Source organism: Colossoma macropomum, unplaced genomic scaffold (assembly GCF_904425465.1).
Source record: "Colossoma macropomum unplaced genomic scaffold, Colossoma_macropomum, whole genome shotgun sequence".
NCBI lineage: Eukaryota > Metazoa > Chordata > Actinopteri > Characiformes > Serrasalmidae > Colossoma > Colossoma macropomum.
Window position 1 is genome coordinate 2,087,085 of NW_023494802.1, and position 25,985 is coordinate 2,113,069.

The window sequence follows — 25,985 nt, forward strand, 5'->3', positions numbered from 1 at the left end:
TTGAAAAAACACCATTTATTATTAGATATATGGAAATAAACATAAATGCAAGAAACAAAAATTTTTTTTTCAAAAATGTAGTATCTTGTGAGATTCTTTGAAAAACAATGGTTCCAGGTTTCTCCTCAATTCCCCCAGTTATCACATGGATTTATTAAATTCCATAAGCAGCACACTTGATTTAACATAATATGTTGATTAGCCAAACCAGGTGTTGGATGATAACCACAGATAATACTGGGCTGCCACGAGGAGAGGTTTGGAAATAATGTAACAAACACATTGACCACCCTTCATTTATTTCATTTCCAGCCATTAAATACAAGTTATTCATTTTTCAGGAGATTTTTCTGAGGAGATCAGATATTAGATAACCCACTGGCATAAGGAAGAAGAAAGTCAAAGTAAAATAAGTGAAAAAAAAAAAAACTGGAATTAAAAAATTATTAAAAGCTACAAATGAGACTCCTAACAACCACCTGGAAGACCTGATAGACACAAAAGCTGTCCCCATCAGATAAACAGCACTGAAAGCTTTCACCTTTGTGAGAGAGGAGAAAATCAAGCTGCTTCAGATCTGAAATCATCCACAGGTGTTTCTGTCCATCCTTCCACTGTGAGAAGACAACCCAGCGCTATGGGTCTGAAAGGATGGGTAGCTGTCAAGAAGCCTCACTGAGAAAAGGACACAGACACATCAAACAAAGAAGCTGAACAATGGACTGACCACCCCAGAGTCCAGACCTCAACATCACTGAATGTGTTTGATTACTTCAGAAAATGATAAACCAACTTCTAAGCCTGAACTTTGGAGGTGTGTCTGCAGATTTCTTTGAGAAACTGAAAGTGAGTCTCCTGACAAGGTGGAAGCTGTAATAAAGGTAAAGAGTGAAAAAAAAAAGGGTCAGCGGTTTTGATTATGAAAATTGGGAGTATCGTGAATGATTAGGCCTAAGGTTGAGTTGTGGGCGTGGCCTGTAGAGCTTCATTGGCAATCAGGTGAATGCAATTAAGCTTAATAGCGCTCTGCCTTTGTTTGGCCTTTGAAGAAAAGACTATTTCGCAGTTTCCTTTGGTTTGTTTCCATGTTTGGCGGCTGTTTTAATCGCCGTGATGATGCACGATCTCTAAATTGCCTGTTACGCGAGACATAAGCCGAATAATAAGCCTGTTTAATAACGCTACGCTGTGTTTCCTCCAATGGAGCGCTGCGTTTTCACGCCCAGCGACTGTCACGTAGCTCTGAGCGACGTTCTCGGGTTGCAGAACCAGCCGGTCTGTGAGGAGCAGGCCTGGGCGCTCTGCTACCAGCTCTGCTCACTGCTCGAGCCCAATTTCACCGGAGACCTGGGGGAGACGTTCTCCTCCTGGAAGTCCTTCAGGCTCCCAGGACCTGAGGGCATCTTATTCTCAAACGACGGCAGCATCTCTCTGAGAATAGACAGCAGCAAGACTGGTAAGACAAGACTGCCCTCTCTAAAGTTCCCTCAGCTGAGCTGCTCTGACCGACCTTGTTTACAGTGACCACCATCTTCTTCAACCAGGTGAGCAGTTTGTCATGGAGACTGAGGATCAGGTAAGCAGCTGTTCAGCCTGTTCACAGTGGTGGTGATGGGAACCAGACGTCCACCTCTGAAAGCTCCCTCACAGAAAGTTATTTCATGAAATGGTTATAAATACGCTGAGACATTATGTCACAGTAGTTTTGGTCTAAGACATATTTTGTAAAAACATTGATGGTGGAGGGACTCATGCTGGTTGTTAGAAGACAAAACGGTCCTTACAGAAAACCTTTTCTTTAAGAAAGGTTTTCAGATTTATCACTGTTTTATGATCAACGTATAAAAACTTGGTACACTTAAAAGAAAGTCCTTCAAGGGTTCTTTAGTAAAGATTGTGGTTCTGTTTAGAACCATGACCCCCCAAATAACCATTTGTATGCCGAAATTGCTCTTTGCATGGTGAAATGGTTCTTCAGATTAATGGAGAATGTGTTGTATATGGTTCTAACCTTTTTGAAGAGGTTATCACCAAAAAAAGGTTCTGCTATTGTGATGTCAAGCTTGTATACAATAGACGAATGCTTTAGGGTGCTATATAGAACCATTTCAGAAAGTTTAGGACTATATATAACACATTCTTCATCAATCTGAAGAACCATTTCACCACGCAAAGAACCATTTTGGCATAAAATGGTTCTATATAGAATGCATAATGCATGGTTACTCAAGAACCATCTTTTAGGAGTGTAGGTTCACTGGCGTTTTTGGATAGTAAATAAAACGGCTATATTTGTGTTGTAGTCATGGTGACCTCTAGTTCTTATCACCACCACTGTAAAGAAATCTGAGTCGATAAGTTCCTCTACAACAAACAGTTTTGAATCAAAGCACTCAATGACCTTTTGTCTCAATGATAGAATTATGCAAATTGATGGACTTGCCCTTTGAGTATCTGCTCAAAATAATACAATGGAGCTATGCAACTAGAAGTCCTATACATGCTGGTCACTTTGTGAGGAAACCCCTCCCTTGTAGCTCCAGAGACTGTAGACTGTACAGTTTGCGTTGTTCATCCTCTAGTCCTTCATCAATGGTCAGTTTCAGATCTCACAGCTGCTCTTGTCCTCATACTTTTTGAGTGATGGTCCACTCTTAACATCTCACATCTCTGTGTGTTTTTGTATTTAGGTGTCCGCACCGGCTCCTGTTTTTGACACTGTCTTGGCTCAGGGTGTCTTTGGTCTCTAAGCCAGGTTGTACTGGCTTAAAGGGGAATTCCACCAATTTTTTTAAATTAAGGCACAATTAAATTGTTGAGCTTTAAAGTCATTCAGAGTGGTTTGGTGTGAAAAGATTTATTGTAGAGACTCTGATTTCTTTACAGTGGTGGTAGTGGCAACCAAGGGTCGACATGACTATGACACAAATATAGCAGTTTTATTTGCTATTCAAGAACACCAGTGAAGCTTTATACAGAATGTTGATGATGGTAACATAGTGATAAATCTAAAACCATACGTTTTCTTTGGGAACCATTTTGCCTTACAACACTCTGCATGTACCTCTTTGCCATGCATAGATTAAAAGATATGTTTTAGACCAAAACCTTCTCAAAACTATCGTAAAACAATGTCTCTCAGACTTTCTGTGAGGGAGCTTTTAGAGGTGCACGTCTGGTTCCTATCACCACCCCTGTGAACTGTTCTGACTTGGTAAGTTTCTCTAGAACAGAGCATTTCACACCAAACCACTCTGTATGGCTCTGTTTACATTTTAACCATTTAATTATGAAGAAATTTTAAAATATTGGTGGAATTCCCCTTTATGGATACGTGTTCATTTTTGTAAGCTGCTCTAGGTAAAAGAAAATTGACTGCAGTCAGTAACTATAATTCTACAAAGTGAACCTGTATGGTGGGTGTTTCTGATAAAATGGCCAGCGTGGTACCTTATAAGCTGGCAGCGCATGTTTCCCCAGACTGTAGATTACGTGGGCCGTCTGATGTACTCCTGTCTTGACTGGGGTCTCGGAGCAGATGTGGAAAGGGAGCTGGATGAGACGCTGGAACTGCTGGTGTCTCAGATGACCAAAGTGGACATCAGGCTTGGAGCAGAACACTGTCTTCAGCCGATAAGCACCATCACTGAGGTTCTCCAGGTAGGCTGGCCTAGCCGTAAACTGCAACTTCCACCAGTTTTGGAGCTCTTTCATTTAAATTAGGTGTGTTTGTTCTTCAGTCCACCTTACTTTTCATGTTTCCACTGTATTTTGAGATTATAGCTGAAATATCAGGTGCAGGAATGGAAGTGAGGTTTATCAACATTTAAATGAAGTCATAAGGAACATGTGCTTACTTGTTATCGTTTCATGTCTAATTGACTGTCTGAGGCGTTTCTGGGAGACTGTGCAATCCGTGACTGTCAGTAGAGCTGAGCGGAGCTGAAACTATGACAAGAACAGGAATGTTTAGGAGCATAAACCTCTCAAGAAAGTGCAGAGCTTCAAAGGACACAGATGTGACTTCATAATCGCTACCTATTATCAGTTATTAAATATTATAAGGGAATTAATGTTTTTATTCCCTGATATGGGCCCTTTAATATGTAAATATCCTAATATAACTTGCACCTCTCAAAACAAAGGCTCCTCAGTGGTTCTTGGCCTGGATGAACAGTGCAAGGATGGACCTTATAACTGTATAGAAACTTTACAACATCTGGCGGTCTTTCAAACTTAAAACCTTCATCTTATTTACAGGGATGTTTTTTTCTTTTTCTTTTAAAGAAATTTCTCTTGAGGGAACTGAAAGTGTTTCTTCTGTGGTATCAACTCATTTTGGCACCTTTTATGTTGCAGGTTTGTGAGGAGCGTCTTTATAACCCCAGTCAGGCAGCTCAGCATTACAGAAGCGTTTGTTCCACCCTTTACTCACACACAATAGAGCTGTGCCACTATCTGCAGATCATCCAGCGAACAAAGGAGGTGAGGAGAAGCCTGGATCCTTAAAGGGCAATTCCACCAATATTATTTACGTTTCAAAAAAACACTGCGGTAACAGCCCTGCAGAATGTGTCAACCGCCCCTGTCCTGCAGTCTGCAGACAGACCTTTCTCTCCGGAGCAGCTGTAAACTCCGCTCTGGCTGTTTCTACAGCGGCGTTGGTTCTGTCGTATCAAATTGAGCCAGAGTCGATCCTGAAAGTCAGGTCAGCGTCTTCTCCACACTGCTACAACACTGAACACTCTCTTTCCTCCAATAGCTGCCATGCGCCGTGTGAGGGCATGCCGAGGTGCTGGTAGGAGGGCAGTAGGGTCTGTGTTATGAGATTGGCATGCAAAATGATTGCCATCATCGTTCACGTCACATACTGCTTAAAATTTCAGCAGCCCCAACTTAAAACACCTTCCTGCGTCCCTGCATCGAGGCATTTCAGGCAGCTGAGCAAAGTGGTTTCTGTGGGAGAGAGTTTCTCCGTCTGACTTTGACTTTAAGCTTTGTAACTTTGCAGACCGTTTACATGTACAAAATGTTACAGCACACTAAAGGAAAGAGAAAAACCAGAAAAGCATAATAGATCCCCTTTAACGCTGCAGTATTTTTACCTTATTCCAGACGAATCCACAAGGAAATGAGCTCTTATTAAAGACTCACGCCATGCAAAGCTCCTCCAAAATGGATGCAAAAATGAAGAAACAAAATCATAATTCTTAAACGGAGCTACAGATTTTAAGGGAAGTGCTGCAAGTAATAGTAAACCATTTAGTAGAGATGCTTTTAACTTTTAGTTATGACAAAGTTTATCAGAAGTTGCTGATGCTAGAAAAAATTACATCAAAATCTCAACAATTTTAATTGTATGAATTATATTTTAGAATGTGAAATTTCATTTCTCATTGCTAAGAATTTAGGCCTCTTTCCACTTCATTATATCTATTGAAACAGTTTCTTACTAACATTTGTTTTAACATGGTCATTTATTCTCCCCATGCAATTAAAAGTTAACATGCTGAAATTCTGATTACTATGGCAGGCATTTTATTTCCTGATTTCCTGATCACGTTCAAGTTACGCATTTGAAAACTGAATTTCCACTAGTAAATAATAAATATCGACTAGTAAGAATTCAGTTTTAGCTTGTAAGAAGTACGTTTTTACTAGTCAAAAGTCATTGTAAATTGAAAAATAGGGTTCACAAATAAAACTGGCTGCAATAAAATCAACTCTAAGTAATTAGAATCTTGTCAGATTATTTTTCACAAGCTAAACCATCTTTCCACACACAGAAAGGATTCACCAAGCGTTGAATTTGACGCATGAAGAAGATGCCGGTTTAAGTGCAGTGCCAGTTAAATCTACTGATCTGAAATCCTGTTCAAACAAGTCTTCCTCCCCCTCATGTTGGCCTACAACAGCAGTTAGAAGGTTTACAGGAAAATTACCGTCAAAGCGGTTTAGGTTTGTTTTTTTGTGGTACTGTGTTATGAATCACTACGACACGTAAATGCAAACATACCAGTGATCCTTGTTTATGAATGAGCAAATGTCAGTCACGCTCTTTGCTCTTAACGTCACAGTAAATCCGGCAGTGTGTTCTATGAAACTGGCCCAAATGTATCTTCTTGTGTGCACTTCTCCTATGAGGCAGGTTTTCTGAGATGGGTGCCATCTTTTTGGAACACAAGATGTTGGCAGTGCTGATACAAGCACAATCCATTCTTATTTGAGAGAATCAGTTTAAGGTTGATCTAGTCATGTATTGAGCACAAGGAAGCCAGAGTCTCAGGAGGGTGTGGAAAAATTTAGAAAAATTGGTGGAATTCCCCTTTAAGGTTCTGAACTTTAATACTAGACTTGGTACACATTAAAAAGCCCATTTCCTGGACATGGATTAAGCCAAATTATGAACTAAACTGCAGTGCCAGTGGTGTTACACTGTTAAAAATCTCATACCCTCGTCCCAACTTTCTTGAAACATGTTTTTGGGATCAAGTTCAAAATGGGCAAATATTTTTCAGCCATAAAACTCCTCATATATATCGATATGTTGTCTTTGTACTATTTTCAATTTAATATAGGGTTTAAATTATTTGTGTATCGTTGCATTCTGTTTTCATTTACATTTTGCACAGCATCCCAACTTTTTTGGAAATGGGGTTGCAAAACTTTGGGCTGAATTTAATGGCTTACAGTAGGAAAATTTAATGTTTTATGGAAAATGACCCAGGAGTTTTATAGATATGACTTTTTCTATTTACAAAGTTGCTTGTAGTAGTTTGTAGAAGCAAAGACTTTTATGAAGAGATAAGCATACTTTAATGGTCGACTAAGTTGAATTGAGTGATCTCTTTAATAATTCAGAGTCTGCAGAAAATGATTGTGGAATCAGAGACCAGCCTGGTACCGAACGTAACAACTAACTGGGTAAGGAAATGTCAGTTCTGAAAAAAACTTTGTTTCATTTAAATGTGCTACAGTTAAGGTTAAGCAAGTGCTATAATGGTAGATGTTGTAACAAATCCGAATTTGTTGCATGTTATAGACTTGAGTGGCATTAAAGGGGATTTCCATCCATTTTTTTAAAAAAATGCTACATGGTACATAAAGCCATTGAGTGGTTTGATGTGAAATGATTTACTGTGGAGAAACTCACTCTCTTGATAGGAACCAGATATCCCAATGGCTACAACAGGAATGTATAATATATTTATTTACTATATTTCTCCTTCAGAGACTACTTTGCCCTTACATGTTCTCATGTTCTCTGTTAAACCCACACACACATTTTATGCAGAAATCTTTTCAAAACAGTCATAAAACAATGTCTCAGATATCAGGCAGTGTATTTCTAACCATTTCATGTAGTAACTTTCTGTGAGGGAGCTTTTAGAGGTGGACGTCTGGTTCCTATCACCGTCACAGTGAACAATTCTGACTCAGCAAGTTTCTCACAATCTTGAGAATGATGGTTCTTTTAAGGGTTCTTAATAAAGAAAATGGTTCTGGAAGCATGGACACTCAAAGAACCCTTTGTATAATTAAAGGGTTCTTTGCAGCATGAAGGCGTTCTTCAGATTGATGGAGATGGAGAATGTGCTTGACATTGTTCCATATAGAATCCTTTCAAAAATGGATCTATACAGCACCAAAAAGGGTTCTTCTGTTACGATGTCAAGCCTGTTTCATTAGAAGAACCTTTTTTGGTGCTATATAGAACCATTTTCAAAAAGGTTGCATGTAGAACCATCTACAGTGCATTCTCCATCAATCTCCATCAAAAAGAACAATTTCATGATGCCAAAAACCCTTTAATCATACAAAGGGTTTCATGGTTCTATATACAAGCATCTTCTTCTCTAAAGAACCTTTTAAGAAACCAAGCATTTCACACAAACCATTCAGTCACTGTGTTTCTTGAAATTGTCGTTGAGCAACCACTGTGGTAACCGTGGAGAGAGAGAGAGAGAGAGAGTGTCCACAATGGTAGTCTCTCTATCATTTAACTATGGTAGTTGTTCAACACCGCTTTTGGGAAACGCACCCCTGGATGACTTCATTTACATCAATTTAATTATGCAGAAATTTTGAAAAATCAGTGGAAGTCCCCTTTAACAATGGCTTTGAAAGTCAGTTTTGGGTTGCCAGGTTGAGGCTCAGTTTAACTCATGTGTTTTGTGACTTTTTATAAGTGTTGATGTGAATAAATCTTTTAAATGCAGACAAGTTCAGATCAGGTATTTGGGTTCTTTTCTCCAGAGCGGCACTCAGGAGTTTGTGTGGAAGGACCTGTTGGAGGAGCTGAGCAGAGGTGTGGTCTTGCGCCCCCCAAAGGCCACACTGAGCACTAGCGCCCGTCTGCCTGCGGACACTTCACCCTTCAGCCAGCTCCTGCAGGACATCCAGCTCAGACGCTACACGCTCCGCAAGGTGCAGGTCAGCGCCCCCGTCATGTTCTCCTTTATTAATTTACTTATTTAATTCTTCTACTTTTTTATTGTGCTTTAAGCTTTTATTCATTTATTCTCATCTTTTTTTCTGTTTTGCTCCTTTTTAATTGCTTCTATGTTGTCTGCATTCATTGAGTTTTTTTTTGTTTGTTTGTTTTTTTTCATCTTTCATTCTCCATTTTTGTAATTGCAATTGTTTTTATATAATATTTAGTGTTGTTAAGCTCTTTGAGCTGTTTTAGTTACAGTTAGAGGAAATATGCTGGAACAGTACACTTTTGATTTTATAGCACAAAAAAGGGTAAAATGTCCCACTTTTTGGCATAAGAAGTCCTTTTTAGCAAATATTATTTTCTCAGTTTTACATGATGTAAAACTTGTTTAAATCATTTATTGGATGATTTCTAGTCTTTGCATTTTTTGGATGTTTTAATTAAAGCATAACACACATACTTACAATTTGAATGCAAACACCAAATTATATTGGTGCAAACACCAAATTATACATTTTTGTTTATTTGTTGAATTGAAAAGAAGTGATCCCAACCTCTGCAGCAATATTCAAATGTGAAATATTTAACAAAACAAAGCTGTACACATGGCTTGTGCAAATGTTTGAGCACCCTACTAAGTCAGTGCTTGGTAATTCCCTTGTGACAGACATGAGTACTTTTTGTAGCCAGATAGGAGTCTTACTGTTTGGAAATTTTCAAGCGAGAGAAATTTCACCCACTTGGCAGCGTGTGTAAAATCAGAGATCTTAAATACTCCCTAGATTTTCAGTGGTGTAAAAGTCAGGGGACTCTAAGGATCACTCCAAAAACTTCAGCCTGTGTCTCTTAAAGTAGTTCATGGAGGATTTTGCAGTATGTTTTGGACCATTGTCCTGTTGTAGAAACCAGCCTGTGTTCCATTTTCCTTCATTTCAGAAGTGAACGAAATGTGTGATTTGGCCAGAGTTGCACAAACTCTTGCAATCATCTGTATATTGTAAAATGAAATTGAGGATTCTGTCACTTTGGTAACAATCTCCTTTAATAGGTTGATGGTTTGTTAGATAAAACAAAAATCACAGTAAAATAACGCTTAATGTCAGTTTTTTTATAAGAGAATAGTAAGATGTAAGATGCTGTAAGATACACTGGAAAATGTACAGGAACATTTGTGTTCTGTGGATCTTAGATCACTAAACAATTATTTTGTAAAATGAAATTGTACAATGTATGTGTCTGTGGTCACTCTTTCATGCAGGCGGGGAGGAATGGTCAGAGCAAGTTGGACCCTCACCAGGCGCTGTTAGAGGTGATACGGTCAGGGCCGAAACTGCGTCCAGTGAGTATTTGTCTTATTAGTGAATGCTAAGTGTTTACAGTATGTGTCCTGATAGCTTTATGTAACTGCATTCTGTGGTGGAAGAAATATTGGCTTGTCAAATATTTTGTCGTTCCAAAAGCTCCCCTCCTGTTTTTGAAGACCAATCTAGTTTGTGTCTTGTTGTTCAGGTCTCTGAGCGCAACCTAAAGCCCAGAGTTCAAAACCCCAAACATGAGACCAGTCTGCATGAACTGCTGATGCAGGAGATCCGCTCAGCTGACCGAATGAAGCTGCTGTCCTCGTATAAGAAAAGACGGTCTTATAAAGGTAGGAATCTGCCGTTATATTATCATCTCTGTTGACGGTAGATATTAGAGCTGTAGTTTAGTTAGTCCTGGACGATCTCTGTGCTTTAGAGGACTTCTTCCCCTGGCTCCAACACAACAGACCAACTATTAAGGAGCTGAAGAGTCCAGTCAAGCTAAGGTGGAAGTTTGGCAAAACCAACAGTCCCCATCCCCCATTCACCAACCGTTCTTAAGAAGAAATTTCTTTTTAAAACCCGCTTACAGTTCTTCATGAAGATTATCAATCACCAATGTTTTCTTATTTGGCATTTGTTCTTACGTAAGAACAGAATCTTCACACACTCGAGCACAAAGGTGTGAAACGTTTTGCGGCTTAAGAACACCATCAATCTAACAGACTTTTTCTTCCTTTCTCAAGAACACTTTTAAGATATGGGCGAATGAGGTCAAATGTGAGTGTGAAGAACTTTGAAGAATCTCCACATAATGTAAACTTTAAGAAGAACCCTTATAAAACTTTTAAACAGGGTTCTTTAGGAAACCAGATGTGGTTCTTCTGTGCCCTCGCTCAGAGAATCCCTTGTAGCACTGTAATTATTAGAGTGAACACGCTGCAGGCCTAAAATACTCTCCTTAAACCCTGTGGAGTTGGTCAGTAATCTCTACTAGTCGTGATAATGTGGTTTGACACTGTATGACACACTGTGCACTGTAATGGTGTCTCAATTCAATTTTTCGATACAGCCTGAAAATCTGCTTTCTGTTAACATGTTAATGTTTCAGTTTTCAGTTTATTGGAGTGTTATGAAACATCCATAAAGTTACAATATTGCCCAAGCCACAAGCTATTATCGTGGCCTCCAGCTAACAAGCAATGTGCATTTTCTCCCTGTTCTCGATTTTGAGGTAAAGAGTAAAGTCTGTCCTCATTGTGGGCTTGTTTCATTTTTATTATACTTCATGCAGTCTAATCTATGGAAGCCCATTTCTGCCCACTGAGTCTTTTAGTAAGTCTTAACAATGAAGTTTTCTCATCATTATGACTTTCATAATTGATATGGCATCTCATAACTGCCTTGCTTTCTGATAATAATGAGAATATTTTATGACTTAGTATCTCACACTTGCTACTTAGTATCTCATTTTGACATCCTATCTCATAATGAGATTGTCATAAATGACTTGACAACTAGTATTGTGATCTCATAAAATAGAGAACGCTTCTCATAAATGTGACTTGGCATCTCGATTAGGAGAATTCTCATTATCTCATCATCTTTGGCCAAAATGAGATTGTCTTATGACTTTCTATCTCCTATTATACAACAGTTAGTTCCGGCCACGCAAGATGATTGTTTGAGAAGCGTTTTTCACAAACACTATCACTCCGCTGAGACGCCATTGCTAAGCAACAACTTTGACGGATGTAGGAGACGCTCAAGCCAACAGAAACAGAAAATGGTTACTTTTAAGATCACATTTGACCGACAGCTGATTTGGTCAGACTCTGAAGATGAAACTACACTAAATTCCCAAACTGCCATTACCACTGAGCAAGCTTTTCAGTCGGCAGCTGTGACAGAAGAACACCTAAACAACCTGGAATTAGCTAGAAATGAACCGAACACCATTCACCAAACAAAATGGACTGTAAAATGCTTTACAGACTGGCTGAACAATGAACTGCTGACTGTGCAACGAGTGAGCGGAGTTTGTTACTGTGACGTAGCAACGAGCTGCTTGTTAAGAAACTATAATTTGGCGGAAGGAACTGCTAACATTAAAACATATTAAATGCCATGTTCACAGGCAAATTTATTTATTTCTTACTTTATTTATTTAACTGTTGTATAAAGGCAATAGAACACTCGAGGTTGTGTGTTACTGTGAACACAGCCGTGGTGTTATTTCGTGGTAACACACTCCCTCACGTGTTCTATTGCTTAAATTACATCTTTTCTCCTAATTATGACTTGCTGTCTAACAATATTGAGTCGAGGTTTCTCACGATTTTGACTTAGAATCTGATTATGACTTAAAAGCTTTCTTTTGCATAGAAGACCCTTTTTGTGTCTTTTAAAAAATTCTCAAACCATCCATAAGTACTAATTCTAGTAATTCTCATTATTAGGAGATTGTAAGTAATTTTTGAGATATTTGGTCATAATTATGAAAATCCTCAGTCGTAATGGAGAAACTCACATTATTATGGCCTCCTCTATGGCCCTTTTTCCAAGTGGTGGAAAGTGGTGGTTTCCAGAACAATCAGTATTAAACTGAGTGCTTTATTAGCTCCAGTCTGTGTGCATATTAAATTGAGAGGCTCGTGTTGAACATTGCAATATGTTGTACTGTCACAATTCTAATAAACAGTATATTTATTCAGTTCGTCACTAAGTTGTTTTCAGTTGCACATGGAGAGCTCAAGGCCATGCATCTGTGGATTTCTGGAAGTTTCAGCTGCCTCTTTGTTAATCTTGGTGCAGGTACTGTGGAGACCGGCTGCTCGCCCTCAAACTGCCTCGTGCCCATCTACGAGGACTCTTCACATGAAGACACGTCATTCTTTCTGAATTCAGTTCCCAACCCGAGCCAACAGGGGGCACCTTCACAAGTAGGACCTATCGCTTAAGTGCTTTGATTTTCATATCTACTGTTCACCCAAATATTAAGTTGTAAAAAGCATATGATATTTTTTTTTAGGGGGGGGCATGTAAAGGCAGTTCTCCTGCACAGGAAGACAGTTTTGCAGGTACTGAAGTTTTCAGTTCATCTTGGCTTGAACAAAACAATGACAAAGGATTGAAGATCTTGCTTAGATTATGATTCTCTCTTACTACTCTTATTATACTGTCTTACTATTCTGCATTGTGAAAAGACAACTTTAATCATGGAGTGATTATTTTAGTGTGTTTTCTGTTTTTAAAAATGCACTGCCTTCTTCTTGTCGTAGTAGAGTATAGACAATAAGATTACACCAGCTTTTTTTTTTTATTGGAAAATTCACTTTAAGAATTTTGCTTAAGCTTATACTTTATCACTGTAATCAATTCTAATCATTCTTTACACTCCAAAATCTATGCAATTGAATCACTACCTTCAGATAAACTCATTTTTCCCTCCCTGTAGGCCAGCATTAATGTCGTCTTGTGGTGTGACTCTCGGTTCTGTACAGGTTCCGGCGAACGAAGTCTGAGGTTCCTTCCTGCTCTCTCTTCCACACCACAGAGTCCGACTGCAGGCTGTAGGCTTTCTCGAGGAAAACGACGCACAAGATCCTTCGCCAGCAACCGGGAGACTTACCAGCTTGTATGTACCAAGTTTAAAGGGGAACTTCACTGATTTCTCAATTTCTGCATAATTAAATGGTTGAGATGTAAAGTCCCTTAGAGTGGTTCAGTGTGAAATGCTTTGTTCTAGAACACCTTGAGAATTTTTCACAACAGTGGTGATGGGAACCAGACGTCCACCTCTAAAAGCTCCCTCACCGAAAGTTACATGCAATGGTTATGAATACACTACGTGATGTCAGACATTGGCCTCTTTCTTTCTTCTTTAAATCATACATGTGTATAAAATGAGACAAAATCGTTCTCAAAGACTTATTTTCAACATTCCATTAAACATTCGGAAGACACATGTAGGTTCACTGGTGGTTTCGGATAGTAAATAAAATGCCTATATTTGTGTTGTAGTCATGGTGACCCCTGGTTCCTATTACAACCACTGTAAAGAAATTAGAAAACAAAACACAAATCTGAATGTAAAATGTTAAATTATGAAATTTAGTTTTAATTCAAGTTTAAAGTGACATTTTCAAGTATGTCAGGTTTAAATTTCTAGAGCAATAAGTTGGTGCTCTCAAACTTTTTAAAACTTATACATGAATTATTGATTGATTTAGGCCGTTGTCGTTGATTGACAGGCTCTGAAAAACAAAGCGCCTGTTCCCGTGACAATCGCTGATGTGATTAATAAGCACTATTCCAGCGAGGGGAGTCTGAAGACCATGTTGTGTGACACCTACAGGAACTGGCGGGTGAGTCCAGCACCACTTTCAGAAGCATTTTATAGTGAAAGACGTTAAGATATAAATGTACAGTAAGTGCAGACTTACTCTAGCCTAGTTTTCAGTGCCAGAGGAGAAATCAGCCTCAAATACATGGCTCAGAGTATGCGTTTATAGAATGCATTAAGAACTACAGCTACAACTCAGATGGCCTTTAAAGGACAGTTTAAAGAACAATTTCATGTTTAAATTACTAATCACTTATTTGCCCAAATTTGACCCTAAAGAAGAATGTTATAGCCACGAGTGGACAAAATAAGCTTATTTAGAACATATTTATTACTTTCAGTAATCCAAAACCATGTATGTATGTATGTATGTATGTATGTATTAGGGGTGCGGGAAAAAATCGATTCTTAGATGCATCGCGATGCGGATGTGAACAATTCTGAATCGATTCACAAATGTCAAAAATCGATTTTCTAAATATTTAATTTATAACGTAATGTTGACGGAACGCAAAAAGCGGAACTTGGAAGTGCGGAAGTGCAGCGCCCGGACAGTCTGTGGCGGCACATAACAAAAACACAGCTGGATGAGTGAGAAATCCGACCTCTGCATTAAAAGCCAGGTTAGGTCAGGAGTCACAATCCAAATGATAAGAAGAGCCATTTTGTCCTTTCAACAAAAATCAAACCACCTTGGGAGCCACAAGTGTCTCAGTATGTGCTAAGGTCATAGTATGGGCTAAACAATATAAACGAAAACACAGATTAACTTCGCTTTGCTTTAAGCTTCAGCTGTAGCCGCTTTCCTACCATCTCCGCCAGAAAACTTTTCCTCAGAAGTAGATCAGTTTCTTGTTAAAAGTCTCTCAATGTTCGGCTGTTTTACGAGGCTGAAGTCGCTTTTTATTCTCCAGTTTCTTGTTCGAATTTACCTATTCCACCTTAAATTCTAACTGAGGCGCCGAATGTAAACGCGGCACCATTTAAGGTGGAACGGGAGAATTCGAAAGAGAAGCTGACTAAAGGCTTCGCCACTTTTTAGTGTGTGACAGTCTCTCGTTGCAGATTTAACATACCAGGAAACCAACTGTGCTGCTTATAAATGCGAATAACGCATCGCTGCTATGTGACCTGCAGTCTGCATGCCGGTTCTCAGTCATTGTGAAACAGGGCTTTCATGCTATGTTGCGCAGACGTCCCGTCTCAAAGATATTTTACTGACACAGCGACCCCCCCCGTCTCTGCAACGAGACCAAAACCGGAGTTATAAAATCACTAAAGAAAACGGGTAGAATAGCTGTAACGTGCTGCGTGGAGATCCACTCGCCACTGGATCTTATTTCACCGTAACTGCGCATTTTATCACAGATGAGTAGCAGCAGCATCTCATGTGCTACAAACAAGAGCACTGAATGAGAGCCTTCCAGTTCACTTGCCACATCACTTCCATCTGTTTTATTAATAAAAGATATTGGAAGTAAATTCATTATGGATCATTACAAATACTTTGCTTTAAAAGTACCAAGTCACTTTAAATAACAACAGTGAGTTACTTAGTCACTTTAAAATGAATATTGTCTCTATATTTTGTGTATGTTTAATGTATTTCAGTTGGTTTTTCTTGTATTTTTATTTTTACTTATTTACTTTCTGTAGAGTGATTAGCTGAGCCTCACCACAAGCATTTCAATGCATAAATGTCCTGACATGTTGTGCAAATGACAAACTTGAAACTTGAACTCGAAACTTGAGCTCACACAGTGAGAAAATATAAATGCTATATAGAAAAAAAGATGCATCGAGATGCATCGATAATCGTTTTATAATCGCATCGCAGCTCTCTGAATCGTAATCGAATCGTGAGGTGCCTAGAGATTCCCACCCCTAGTATGTATGATGTATGTAGTATAACTGCTCTGTTGTTGCTTTTGTTAGTTTGCTGCTCATTGATTTTTATCCTGAGCACTGTTCAGTGTAGTCTGAAGGTGCTGAAAGTATTACTTTAAAACCTGTTTAAAAGCCTTATTTGAATGACAGAGCTGCAATCATAGATTGTTGTAGCAGCTGAAGGATGCTGCAGCCGGGCTTCAGGCTGCACTGGTGCCAGGGTCTGGAAGGGTCAATTTGTTCTCTGTAAAATGTTATGCTTCTTTTTCTTCATCAGGTTTGTTCGTGTTGTACAAAACGAAGTTTGTATTTCACCTGGCACAACTTCTGTTCTCTTTGCAGTAGGTACGATTCTTTTGTTTTGGTTTTTTTTTCTTTTTTTTTGTCCAAATCTGCTTAGCATTGCAGATCATAGATTTCTCTGACTCTCTTTGTGTACTGTCGATAGGGTCGTATGTCCAGAGTGTTGTGTAGAGGTAAGTTTTATTAGTGCTGGTGCATCAGTTGCCATTATAATGTATTGAACATGGCAGAAGCTGAATGATTTGCTATTTGAGCTTTATTTTTTAAATTTTTTGTTTTAAAACATTCCCTCATCTGTGCCATACTGCAACAAAGATGCGTCTGCCATTCAAATGGTGCATCAACCTTCCCCTAAGCTTCTTTAAGAAAATCATACTGAATAAAGAAAGTGAACAAAGCCAAAGAAACTTCTGGAATGAGCGCTGGTCATGGGACCCGTCCCGGTGAGTAAAACATTATGCTGTCACATGACTTTGTGGCCTGTTAAGGCTGTAACTAGTGACCTTTTTTGGCTATAATTAATCTGTTGACTGTTACAGTTAATTAACTAATTGGAGCTACCTGTGCAATTATTTTCTTCTCTTATGGTGCAGTGAAACAGTAGAAGCCATATTGCCCCTTACACTTCCTATAATGTATTACAATGTCAGAATGACTGGATCACACAAACAAATATGCCAAAACTGCAACAGCAAAATGGATATTGAGTACTTATTCGAAAATAATTCCAAGTAAAAATGAATTGTTTTAGGTAGTTTTCTTAAAACTGCATATTGCTTGAACTAGACACCAGGCATATTTTCATTTTCATCAGTTGTTGCAGTGAATGCTGGGGACTGTAGTGCATCTCTGGGTGAAACAGGCTAATAATTTATAAATAATTTTGAGGGCCAAATAGGACAAATGGATCATATAAATATTACAGAGCATTATAAAGAAATCAGTTCTTAGAGGGCAGCAACGTTCACTTGAAAACCAAAGTACTCCAGTATGGTTTATTTAAAAATGTGCTCTATAATGTTATGATCCACTAAGCTACATTCTGACAGGCTGTAATACACTACAGGAAGTGTAGAGGGCAATATGGCTTCTTTTATTTCTGTGTCATTTCAGGGTCCCTCTGGTTCTAGAAGCTCGCCTGCCCAGCTCTGTCTCTCTCCACAGCTTGGCTATGAGAGACTGGCACAGTCAGGATGTATGTGTGGGCTGCCAGGGCCTTCTCCTTGAGGCATGCGACACAGTCCATTCCCACTGCCCAATTACAGACCCTCAGGAGATTTGACCCTCTTATTACACCCCCCCTAATCCCTCCCCTGAATTGGCTGATTCTCATCAAACTGTGGCTTTGTCTCAGCTCATCCTGGCACTCAAAGCTTATAGTGCTTATGGACGTTGCAAGTGGATGTTGGGACAAAATTCTTTGTGTGATTGGATGACTTTTCTCGATTTCCACACCTAATGTTGGTGCCTTTAAGCCCCCTACAGCACCGTTTCCTCCTTTAGCCACTGTCACTGTGGAGGTGTATGTGTGTCATGTTCGTTTTTGATTATTTTTGTTGTTGGGCTAGAATGAGTTGTTTTTGGGCTGCTAGATCACAGTGGACATTCACTCATAACAGCGTTCTAGTTGTATAAAATGTTAAATATTTTAAGATCCTTTTAAATATCAGAAGGAAAATAAATATTTTTTTCCATATTTACTGTCCTGTTTTATGCTATGAAGTAAAAATGTATGTTTTGTCCTACTGTTTGCAGAACTGGCAAATGCAAATAAAAGCAATGTAGGAAAATTGACTGATCCGCCACCCCCATTAAATTTTGCCCATTTACAGCCATGTGCAGTCACAGAATAGGCACAGTATGTACAGGTAACTGTCAAATTGGCCAAACAAACATCATTGTCTCACTAATAAAATATTCATTCCTTACATTTTAAGATGTTTCTACAGCCCTGTTTCCAAAAAGTTGGAAAGCTGTGCAAAATGTAAATAAAAACAATGCAATGATGTGCAAATTATTTAAGTCCTACAAGCAAGCCAGTTTAGCACCCAGATGCTTATCCTGCAGAGCAATGCTGTTGTAATACATACAGGATGTGGTTTGACATTTTCTTGCTGGAAAAAAAAAGCAAGACCTTCCTTGAAAATGACGTTGTCTGGATGGCAGCACATGTTGCTCCAAAACTAACCTGTATATATCGTTCACCATTAATGGTGCCTTTACAGATGTACAAGTCACCATTCCATGTGCACTAATGCACCCCTATATCATCACGGATGCTGGCTTTTGAACTGTGCGCTAATAATGGCTGGAAGCTCCTTCTCTTCTTTAGCCCAGAGGACACAGCGTCCATGATTTCCATAAAGAGTTTAGAATTTTTGATTTGTCAGACCACAAGACACTTTTCTACTTCAGCTCAGTCCCTCTTAAATAAGCTTGGCCCAGAGAGGGTGGCAGCATTTCTGAATCTTGTTCATGTATGATTTCTTTCATGCATGGTAGAGTTTTAACTTGTATTTGTGGATACAGTGATGAACTGTGTTCACAGATGATGATTTTCTGAAGTGCTGCTGAGCCCCTGCAGTGATTTTCACTACAGAATTGTCTGTTTTTAATGCAGTGCCGCCTATAGATCATGGCCTGCCAATATTGGTTTTTGGATTTGTGACTTGCATACTGTGATTTCTCTGCATTCTCTATTTTAATGATATGTACCATAGATGATGAAAAGCAAAAGTTATTTGCTATTTTACATTGAGAAACATTATTCTTAAATTGTTGCACTATTTGATCGTGCAGTCTTTCACAGAGTGGTGAACCCCTCCTAATTATTACTTCTGAAAGACTCAGCCTCTCTGCGATGCTCGTTTTATACCCAATCATGTTGCTGACCTGTTGCCAATTAAGCTAACTAGTTGTGAATATTTTATTTTTTATTTATTTTTTTTTAAACACAACTTTACCAGTCTTTTTTTTGAAACGTTGCGGGCATCACATTCAAAATGAGCATACATCTTTCAAAAATCAAAAAGATTCTCAGTTTCAACATTTGATATGTTGTTATTCAAGGATAAAATGTGCAAATGGTATGGCACATTTTATTTTTTTGAGAATGTGCTAAACTTGGCGAATAAATGAAATAAACAAAACGTACTTTGACCAGGGGTGTCCAAACCATTGCATATGACTATGACAATGTAATACACTGTGCATTATTGCACTTTTTAATAAATTGCTCAATAAACTAAAATTTTACTTAAGCGTCAACGCTGTTCATTGCATGATTCATTGGTTATTTGATTCAGTAGCACAAATCAAGCAGACCTCAAGGTAATTTTGACCCCATTTACAGGGCTGTGACCGGATAGAGATTGTGCACGTAAAACTGCAGGTGTAAACGCACCCAAGATGCATTTAAAACAGATTTTAGGTCTAGTTGTTTAAATCTCTTCAGGAGGTGGCCTGTTTTAGACAGATGTTTATACAGGTGTAAACACATCTGTTTCCTTAGGCCTCATTTCACCACTAATATCCCTCCAAATGCTGTGGCAACCCCTCCCTCTGCTGCTCTTATTTACTTTCCAAAACCACCAGTGAACCTACACATCTTCTTAGTTTTATATGTAATGATGATAAAATAGCAGTTAATCTGAAAGAACAACAACAAAAAAGTGTATTTTGTATTTTGCCCTTTTTTATGATTGACCTCATAGCAGGAACAGATGTAACACTCCTATGTTATACTATAAACTGTTATGTAGATAAAGAAAGTGGAAATTTAACCATGGCCTGTCATGATCATGAATTTAGCTGAAGATTAATTGCCATATAAATGATTGAGATTAACAATTACATTTTTTTTGTTCATTATATGCGTCTATTAAAGTACAAGCCTGAAGTGGCCAAATTGGCTGATTAGCTGCCAATACTTAGTTGCTCTGACCACAGCCCAAATATACAAACTTTACTGCACTCTGAAGGTTCAGCAACAAGTCAAAGGTCAGAACTGAAAACACCCTGTTCATATTTATTGTGAAATATAAAGTAAATAATAATTGTGATCAACTTCAATAATTGTGATCATGTAATAATTGTGTCAGGCCTATTATCTGTGCATGAATGTATATTCTACTGGCCGTGTATTGCTTTTAAAATGTGTAAGATTTCCATATTTTAACAAAAATAATGTTATTTAATGAGTTCCAAAACCTTCAAGCTTAATTTGTTGCAATACATGCTACAGGAAATGGTCTTGTTTTTGTGTTTTTTTTTTAATTGCTCATAACATGAATGGTAATAGCAATAAACATAATAATATTGAACACGTTTGAATAATAAAATAATAATGGTAAATATAAGCAATTTGAAAATGTAAGTGTGCTATTTTGTTTTTGCCTAAAACTATTAAATTAATGTTGGTGTCAACTTGATTTGATGTTCTAATTTACCACAAAATAAACAGTAACACTGATTTACTCAGTCCATCATGTGTCTGGTGTTTGTTGTTTATTATTGTGATTAGTTTGTTTTCCTGATTTTCATACTATTGCACTTTGGGTTTTAGAAAAATATGTTACAAGTTTGTTTTATTATTATTATTATTATTATTATTATTATTGTTGTTGTTGTTACGGTCCCACTTTATATTAAGTGTCTCTAATAACTATGCAGTTACATGTGAACAACATATGCAACAACAATGTAACTACAAACTATTTAGTCAGCGTTACAGATGGACTACAGAAGTGCAGCTTATGTAATTACACATGTGTATCAACTTCAGTTTTGTCTCATGTAATTACACAAGTGTATCTTAATAGTATCTTAACAGCCTATTCTCTATCATGTAATTACACAAGGGTAATAACATAAATGTAATTACATTTGTAATCAGACTGGAACAGCAGTTTTTTTTTTCCAGCAGTAAAAGGAAGTGTGTAATAACTTATATTGACATTACTTACACTGTATCTGCCAGCTTTCCTAACATTTAGCTAGCATTTATGTTGCTAATGCTGTGACGCTGTAAACAGTTTCAACTTTAAACCATTCTGTAATGTAACAGTACAGCAGATGTCCCTTTATCTTAAAGTGTAACTTTTATGACATTCATTAAATGTATTGCATTTCCCCCCAAAGCATAGTCTATATTACCACTCCATTATTACACAGTGCCTATATAACAACTACACAGAACTGTCCACTTATCTTAAAGTGTAACTTTACACTACAGGACAGTTCCTGTGTAGTTGTTATATAGGTACAGTGTAATTACAGAATGGTATTAATCAATGAGATGTGATTAGGTTACCTTGTTACCACCCAGTTATTCCACAGTAATTATGGAAAACATAAATGTAATGTTGTGTAAAAAATACTTCCTTTAACTGCTGGAAAAGACCTCTGATCTGTAGTGTATCAAAAAGACACACTTGTGTAATTACATGAGGCAAAACTGAAGTTGATACACGTGTAATTTCATAAGCTGTACTTCTGTAATTTGTAGTTACAGTGTTGTTGCATATGTTATTCATGTGTAACTACACAGTTATTAGAGGCCCTTACTACTACCACCACCAAGTACTTATGCAGTAGCTCAAGTCCTTTGGCCAAAGGCCTTTCATTTTTTCTTACATTTAATTTTTTTCCCCCATGGTCCACTTAACATTTGTGTGTTTTTTTTTTCACCAAAAAAACAGGCATAATTCATTTTTACATGAGCATTTTCCAACCTCTCCCTTAGAATTAAATAGACTCCCTTTTATACGATGCCTTTAAGACTGATGTAAATGAGCTCTATTCTGATTGGCTGTCCTCATTCAAAAAGCAGTGTTGGTTTTTCTGACATTGCAAAAAAAATCAAAATAGGCTGTTTTGCAGCTTAATTCTCATGCATGGACTGTGAGGAGATCAGGGAGTGAATGGTACACTTTGAAACTTCTAACAATATTTAAATGTTGCATCGAATTATTTCCCAAAAGTGCGGAATTCAGTTTTCCATGATATGGGCCCTTAGAGCAGTGTTTTGAGCTACTTATATGTTGCTTTTTGGGAAGGCCTGTTTACTCTTACTGGAGGCACTGTTTACCAACATGATGCTCTTTTACTAGAATGTGGGTTTATACAGGGTTGGTCACAATACTTTGAAGAAGTAGTGATGGCTGAATACTGAATACACTGACCAATACATAAAAAAGTAATGTATTTAAAATACATCTTAATAAGGCATGTGAGAATTTTTTTAATTTAATTCTTGTTGTTCTTTACTGTTTCTAGTTGGCAGTTTTTTCATATAATTATTCTGTTAATATGTATCGTGAAAATTTTGCTGACCATGTAAATTAAGTTCTGAAAATTCTCATTTTTTTCTTTTATTGACTGTTCCAGCCCACTGCAGCTCCCACCATCTCCTGAACAAGAGTCCTCTACAACATTAACGCTAAATTTATCACTTGCAAACATGTCCACTACTGAGGTGAGTATTAGTCTGATCATCCCTCAAAACAGCCCAGTAAAGTTAAGATTATTAACTGATCATCACATTGGTTTATCAGTCTACTCAGGCTTTAGCAGAGCTCAGTAACACTGAGATTAATAACTGAGCACATTGGTAAAGCCTGAGATGACTGATAAATCAATGGGATGATCAGTTATTAATATTAATCTCTGTGTTACTGAACTCTCTGCTAAAGCCTGAGTAGACTGATAAATCAGAGCTCAGTAACACCAAGATTAATAGCTGATCATCACATTGATTTATCAGTCTACTCAGGCTTTAGCGGTTCTATTTAGAACCATTACTTCTATAAAGAACCAATTTCATTGTGAATTGGAGCAAATAGAAGCTTTTTTGACAGTGGTTCTATATAGCACCAAAAAGGTTTCTGGTATTTGTTACAAGCTTGTCCATGTAACAATAGCAGCAACCTTTTTGGTGCTATATAGAACCATGTACAACAAATTCTCCATCAATCTGAAGAACCATTTAAGCATGGAATGGTCCTATTTAGAACTCTTGGTTCTAAATAGAACCATAGCCTTTACTAAAGAACCCTTGAAGAACCGTCTGAGTGGTACTCTACCCACCTCTACAGGGGTTTGAACTTGGCCATGCGCTGTCTTTTTCAAACTGGCTGCGCATGCGCGATCGGGGCAAAGTGGGACTTAGACTCATAACCGAAGTGTCTCAGTTCCACAAAGCTTTTTTCCTACCGGCATCTCTCTCTAACGAGCTTCTTACAGCTTTCTCCTTCATAAAATCATTGGACAATGAGCGAGGATCATGGACATAAACACTACCAGGTAGTACAGCCTGCACATGTTCACTATATGTAATAATTCTTTGAAGCTGTCTCGGTGACTATTGGATTTTGAGTGTGTGAATTTTAACAGCTTTGTCTATGAACTCATCTAACCGAAAATCAAAATAAGGATTAATAGTGATGTTTACGAAATTAAAAATGCGTTATTTTAGTCTTCGATATGCTAAAATGCCCTCACTGTTGCGTGTTTGACGTTTTTAAACCCCCTCCTGCAATTCGCCAGCTTCTTGTTCGAATTTTCCCGTTCCACCTTAAATGGCGCAGCAGTTACATTCTGATGCCTGAGGCGCCAGCATGAAACTGCTGCGCCATTTAAGGTGGAACGGGAAAATTCGAACAAGAAGCTGACGAATAACCGTTTTCAAAATGAAATATCAACTTATTCCTCTCACTAATCACCTCTGTTTTCGCAGATGGACTCTGGTTCGCGGATGAATGGTAAGTTACAGCTAAAATTTAAAATGTCTAAGTGAGTGGATGAGGATGTTTGTGCTTCGCTCTCTGCCTCGACTGTTAGTTTTTCGAGAACAGAAATGGCGTCCCAGAGACTAAGTCCCCTCACCCTCACTCACAGCCGCCTATTGTTCAAAACGAGGGCCTAAAATTACACTTTACACTTGCTAATTTCTCATTTTAACCCGCGATTCCGATAGAGCCGGAGTTGTTTTTTACTATGGCCATCCTTTTTCGGTCGCATTTGATCGCTAACGTGTATAGTTTGAGCGCTGAAAGTGAGAAATGGTGGTTGAGGACTTAGTCTCTGCGCCATTTTCTTTTTCCTCTCTGTGCTGAGAAGCTGTAGTAGTGCACGAACCGAGTCTTTGAATCATACCAAGTGAACCGATTCACTATCATTTGAAGGGCAAGTCCACTATTTTGTCGAATAATTCAGTTGAGAAACTACTTAGATTTCTTTACAGTGGTAATAGGAACCAGGGGTCACTATGACTACAACACAAATATGGCTATTTTATTTACTGTCCAAAACCACCAGTGAACCATGCATGTTTCCTGAGTTTTTATTTTATATGTCATGTGGATGATGGTAAAATCGTCAGAAATCTGAAAAAACAAGTTTTTTTAGGGACTGTTTTGCCTTACAACGCCCTGCCCTTGTACCCCTTGCCTCCACCATGGATGTATTAAAATACAATTTAAGCCAAAACTTTATCACAAAGCAGTGTCTCTGAAATCAGGCGGCATATTCATAACCATTTCGTGTAATAATTTTCTGTAGGGAGCTTTAAGAGGTGAGCATCTGGTTTCCCATCCCCACCGCTATGAACAGTTCAACAAGTTTCTCAAGAATGAAGCATTTCACACCAAACCACTCTGAATGACTGTTAACGTTTTATACATTTAATTATGTAGAATTTTTGAAAATTTGGTGGAGTTCTCCTTTTAAGAATCTCTCCTTGCACGCCTCTCTCTCTCAGCAGGCCAGCTGATGATATGACATGATACAGATAATATTTAGACTAAATAAAACTCCACGTATGCTTAGTGGATATGGAATCAAATGAGTCAGAATCGAATCGCTTTCGTGCAGTTGAACGAAGCGATGCGAGTCGATTCACTGAAAAGAACGGTTTGAGCACCGCTCAGCTGTAGCGGTGTGATGGAGGAGATGGTGGGGAATGCTACAGCTTTTTTTCCCTCACATGTCTGTCAGTTTCTCATGCTGTATATTTTATGAATTATATAAATATACAGCTGTGTAAATGAGAATCTATACTTTGCACCTCGACTCCTTTAACCTCAGGCTTATTACTCAGTTATTAATGTAAAGTTTGTATTTATTTATTGTATTTATTTTTTATTTTGTCATTAAAGGCCCCATATCACGGAAGACTGATTATCATCTCCTTTTTAGGACATAAGATCTTGAAGCAGCATGTAAACATTGTTAAAATTTAAAATCGTACCACTCAGAGTGAATGCATGGAAACTAAACCACGAAAACAGCCCGTTTTGAGTTCATTGGTTTCATGATGTCTCTTTTTTAACCAACAGCACTGTAGGCTCACTCTTTCAAGCTGAAGTTACAAGGAACCTTTCAGCCCGGGCTGCATTTTGAATGAGATTCACAATGCAGTATAGCCAATCAGAGCAGAGATCATTTGCATATATCAGTCTTAAAGGCACAGCAGCAAAAACAGGCTACTTAATTACAACAAATAAACAGAGGTTGTAAAATGGTCATGAAAAATGAATTAGAACTGTTTTTGGTCCATAAACTCACACACACCATACACATACCTTGAGGGCAGGGAAAGTGTAAGAGGAGAGCACTTTAAAATGTAAAGTTTGTATATATTAGAGTGAGGAAGTGAAGTCTGGAACTGCCCATGGCTTCTTGTAATTGAATTAATAGAATAGGGTTAATA

General features: G+C 38.1%; 2 protein-coding genes across 2 annotated transcripts in view; both read left to right on the forward strand.

Moving 5' to 3' along the window:
* Positions 1–1,200: 1,200 nt before the first annotated feature.
* Positions 1,201–17,579, forward strand: zgc:114123 (uncharacterized protein LOC569174 homolog). The gene is made up of 14 exons (XM_036591248.1): positions 1,201–1,456; positions 1,545–1,576; positions 3,481–3,660; positions 4,360–4,485; positions 6,862–6,924; positions 8,269–8,433; positions 9,699–9,779; positions 9,950–10,088; positions 12,556–12,683; positions 13,995–14,108; positions 16,251–16,318; positions 16,422–16,449; positions 16,592–16,719; positions 17,390–17,579. Exons 1-14 carry the CDS (start codon positions 1,201–1,203, stop codon positions 17,556–17,558), a joined length of 1,677 nt encoding a protein of 558 aa, XP_036447141.1. The 3' UTR covers positions 17,559–17,579.
* Positions 17,580–23,426: 5,847 nt separating this feature from the next.
* Positions 23,427–25,985, forward strand: part of top1 (DNA topoisomerase I) — a 35,516-nt gene continuing 32,957 nt past the window's right edge. The window contains exons 1-2 of the mRNA XM_036591216.1: positions 23,427–23,578; positions 24,012–24,036. Of these exons, the coding sequence (XP_036447109.1) occupies positions 23,546–23,578; positions 24,012–24,036 (58 nt within the window). The 5' untranslated portion in view covers positions 23,427–23,545. The remainder of the gene's footprint in view (positions 23,579–24,011; positions 24,037–25,985) is intronic.

Excerpts from the sequence above, each read along its gene's own strand:
- zgc:114123 (XM_036591248.1), top strand. The coding sequence starts at position 1,201 with ATGGAGCGCTGCGTTTTCACGCCCAGCGACTGTCACGTAGCTCTGAGC. Across the intron at positions 1,457-1,544 it reads AATAGACAGCAGCAAGACTG|GTGAGCAGTTTGTCATGGAG; the intron begins GTAAGACAAGAC and ends TTCTTCAACCAG. Across the intron at positions 3,661-4,359 it reads CCATCACTGAGGTTCTCCAG|GTTTGTGAGGAGCGTCTTTA; the intron begins GTAGGCTGGCCT and ends TTTATGTTGCAG.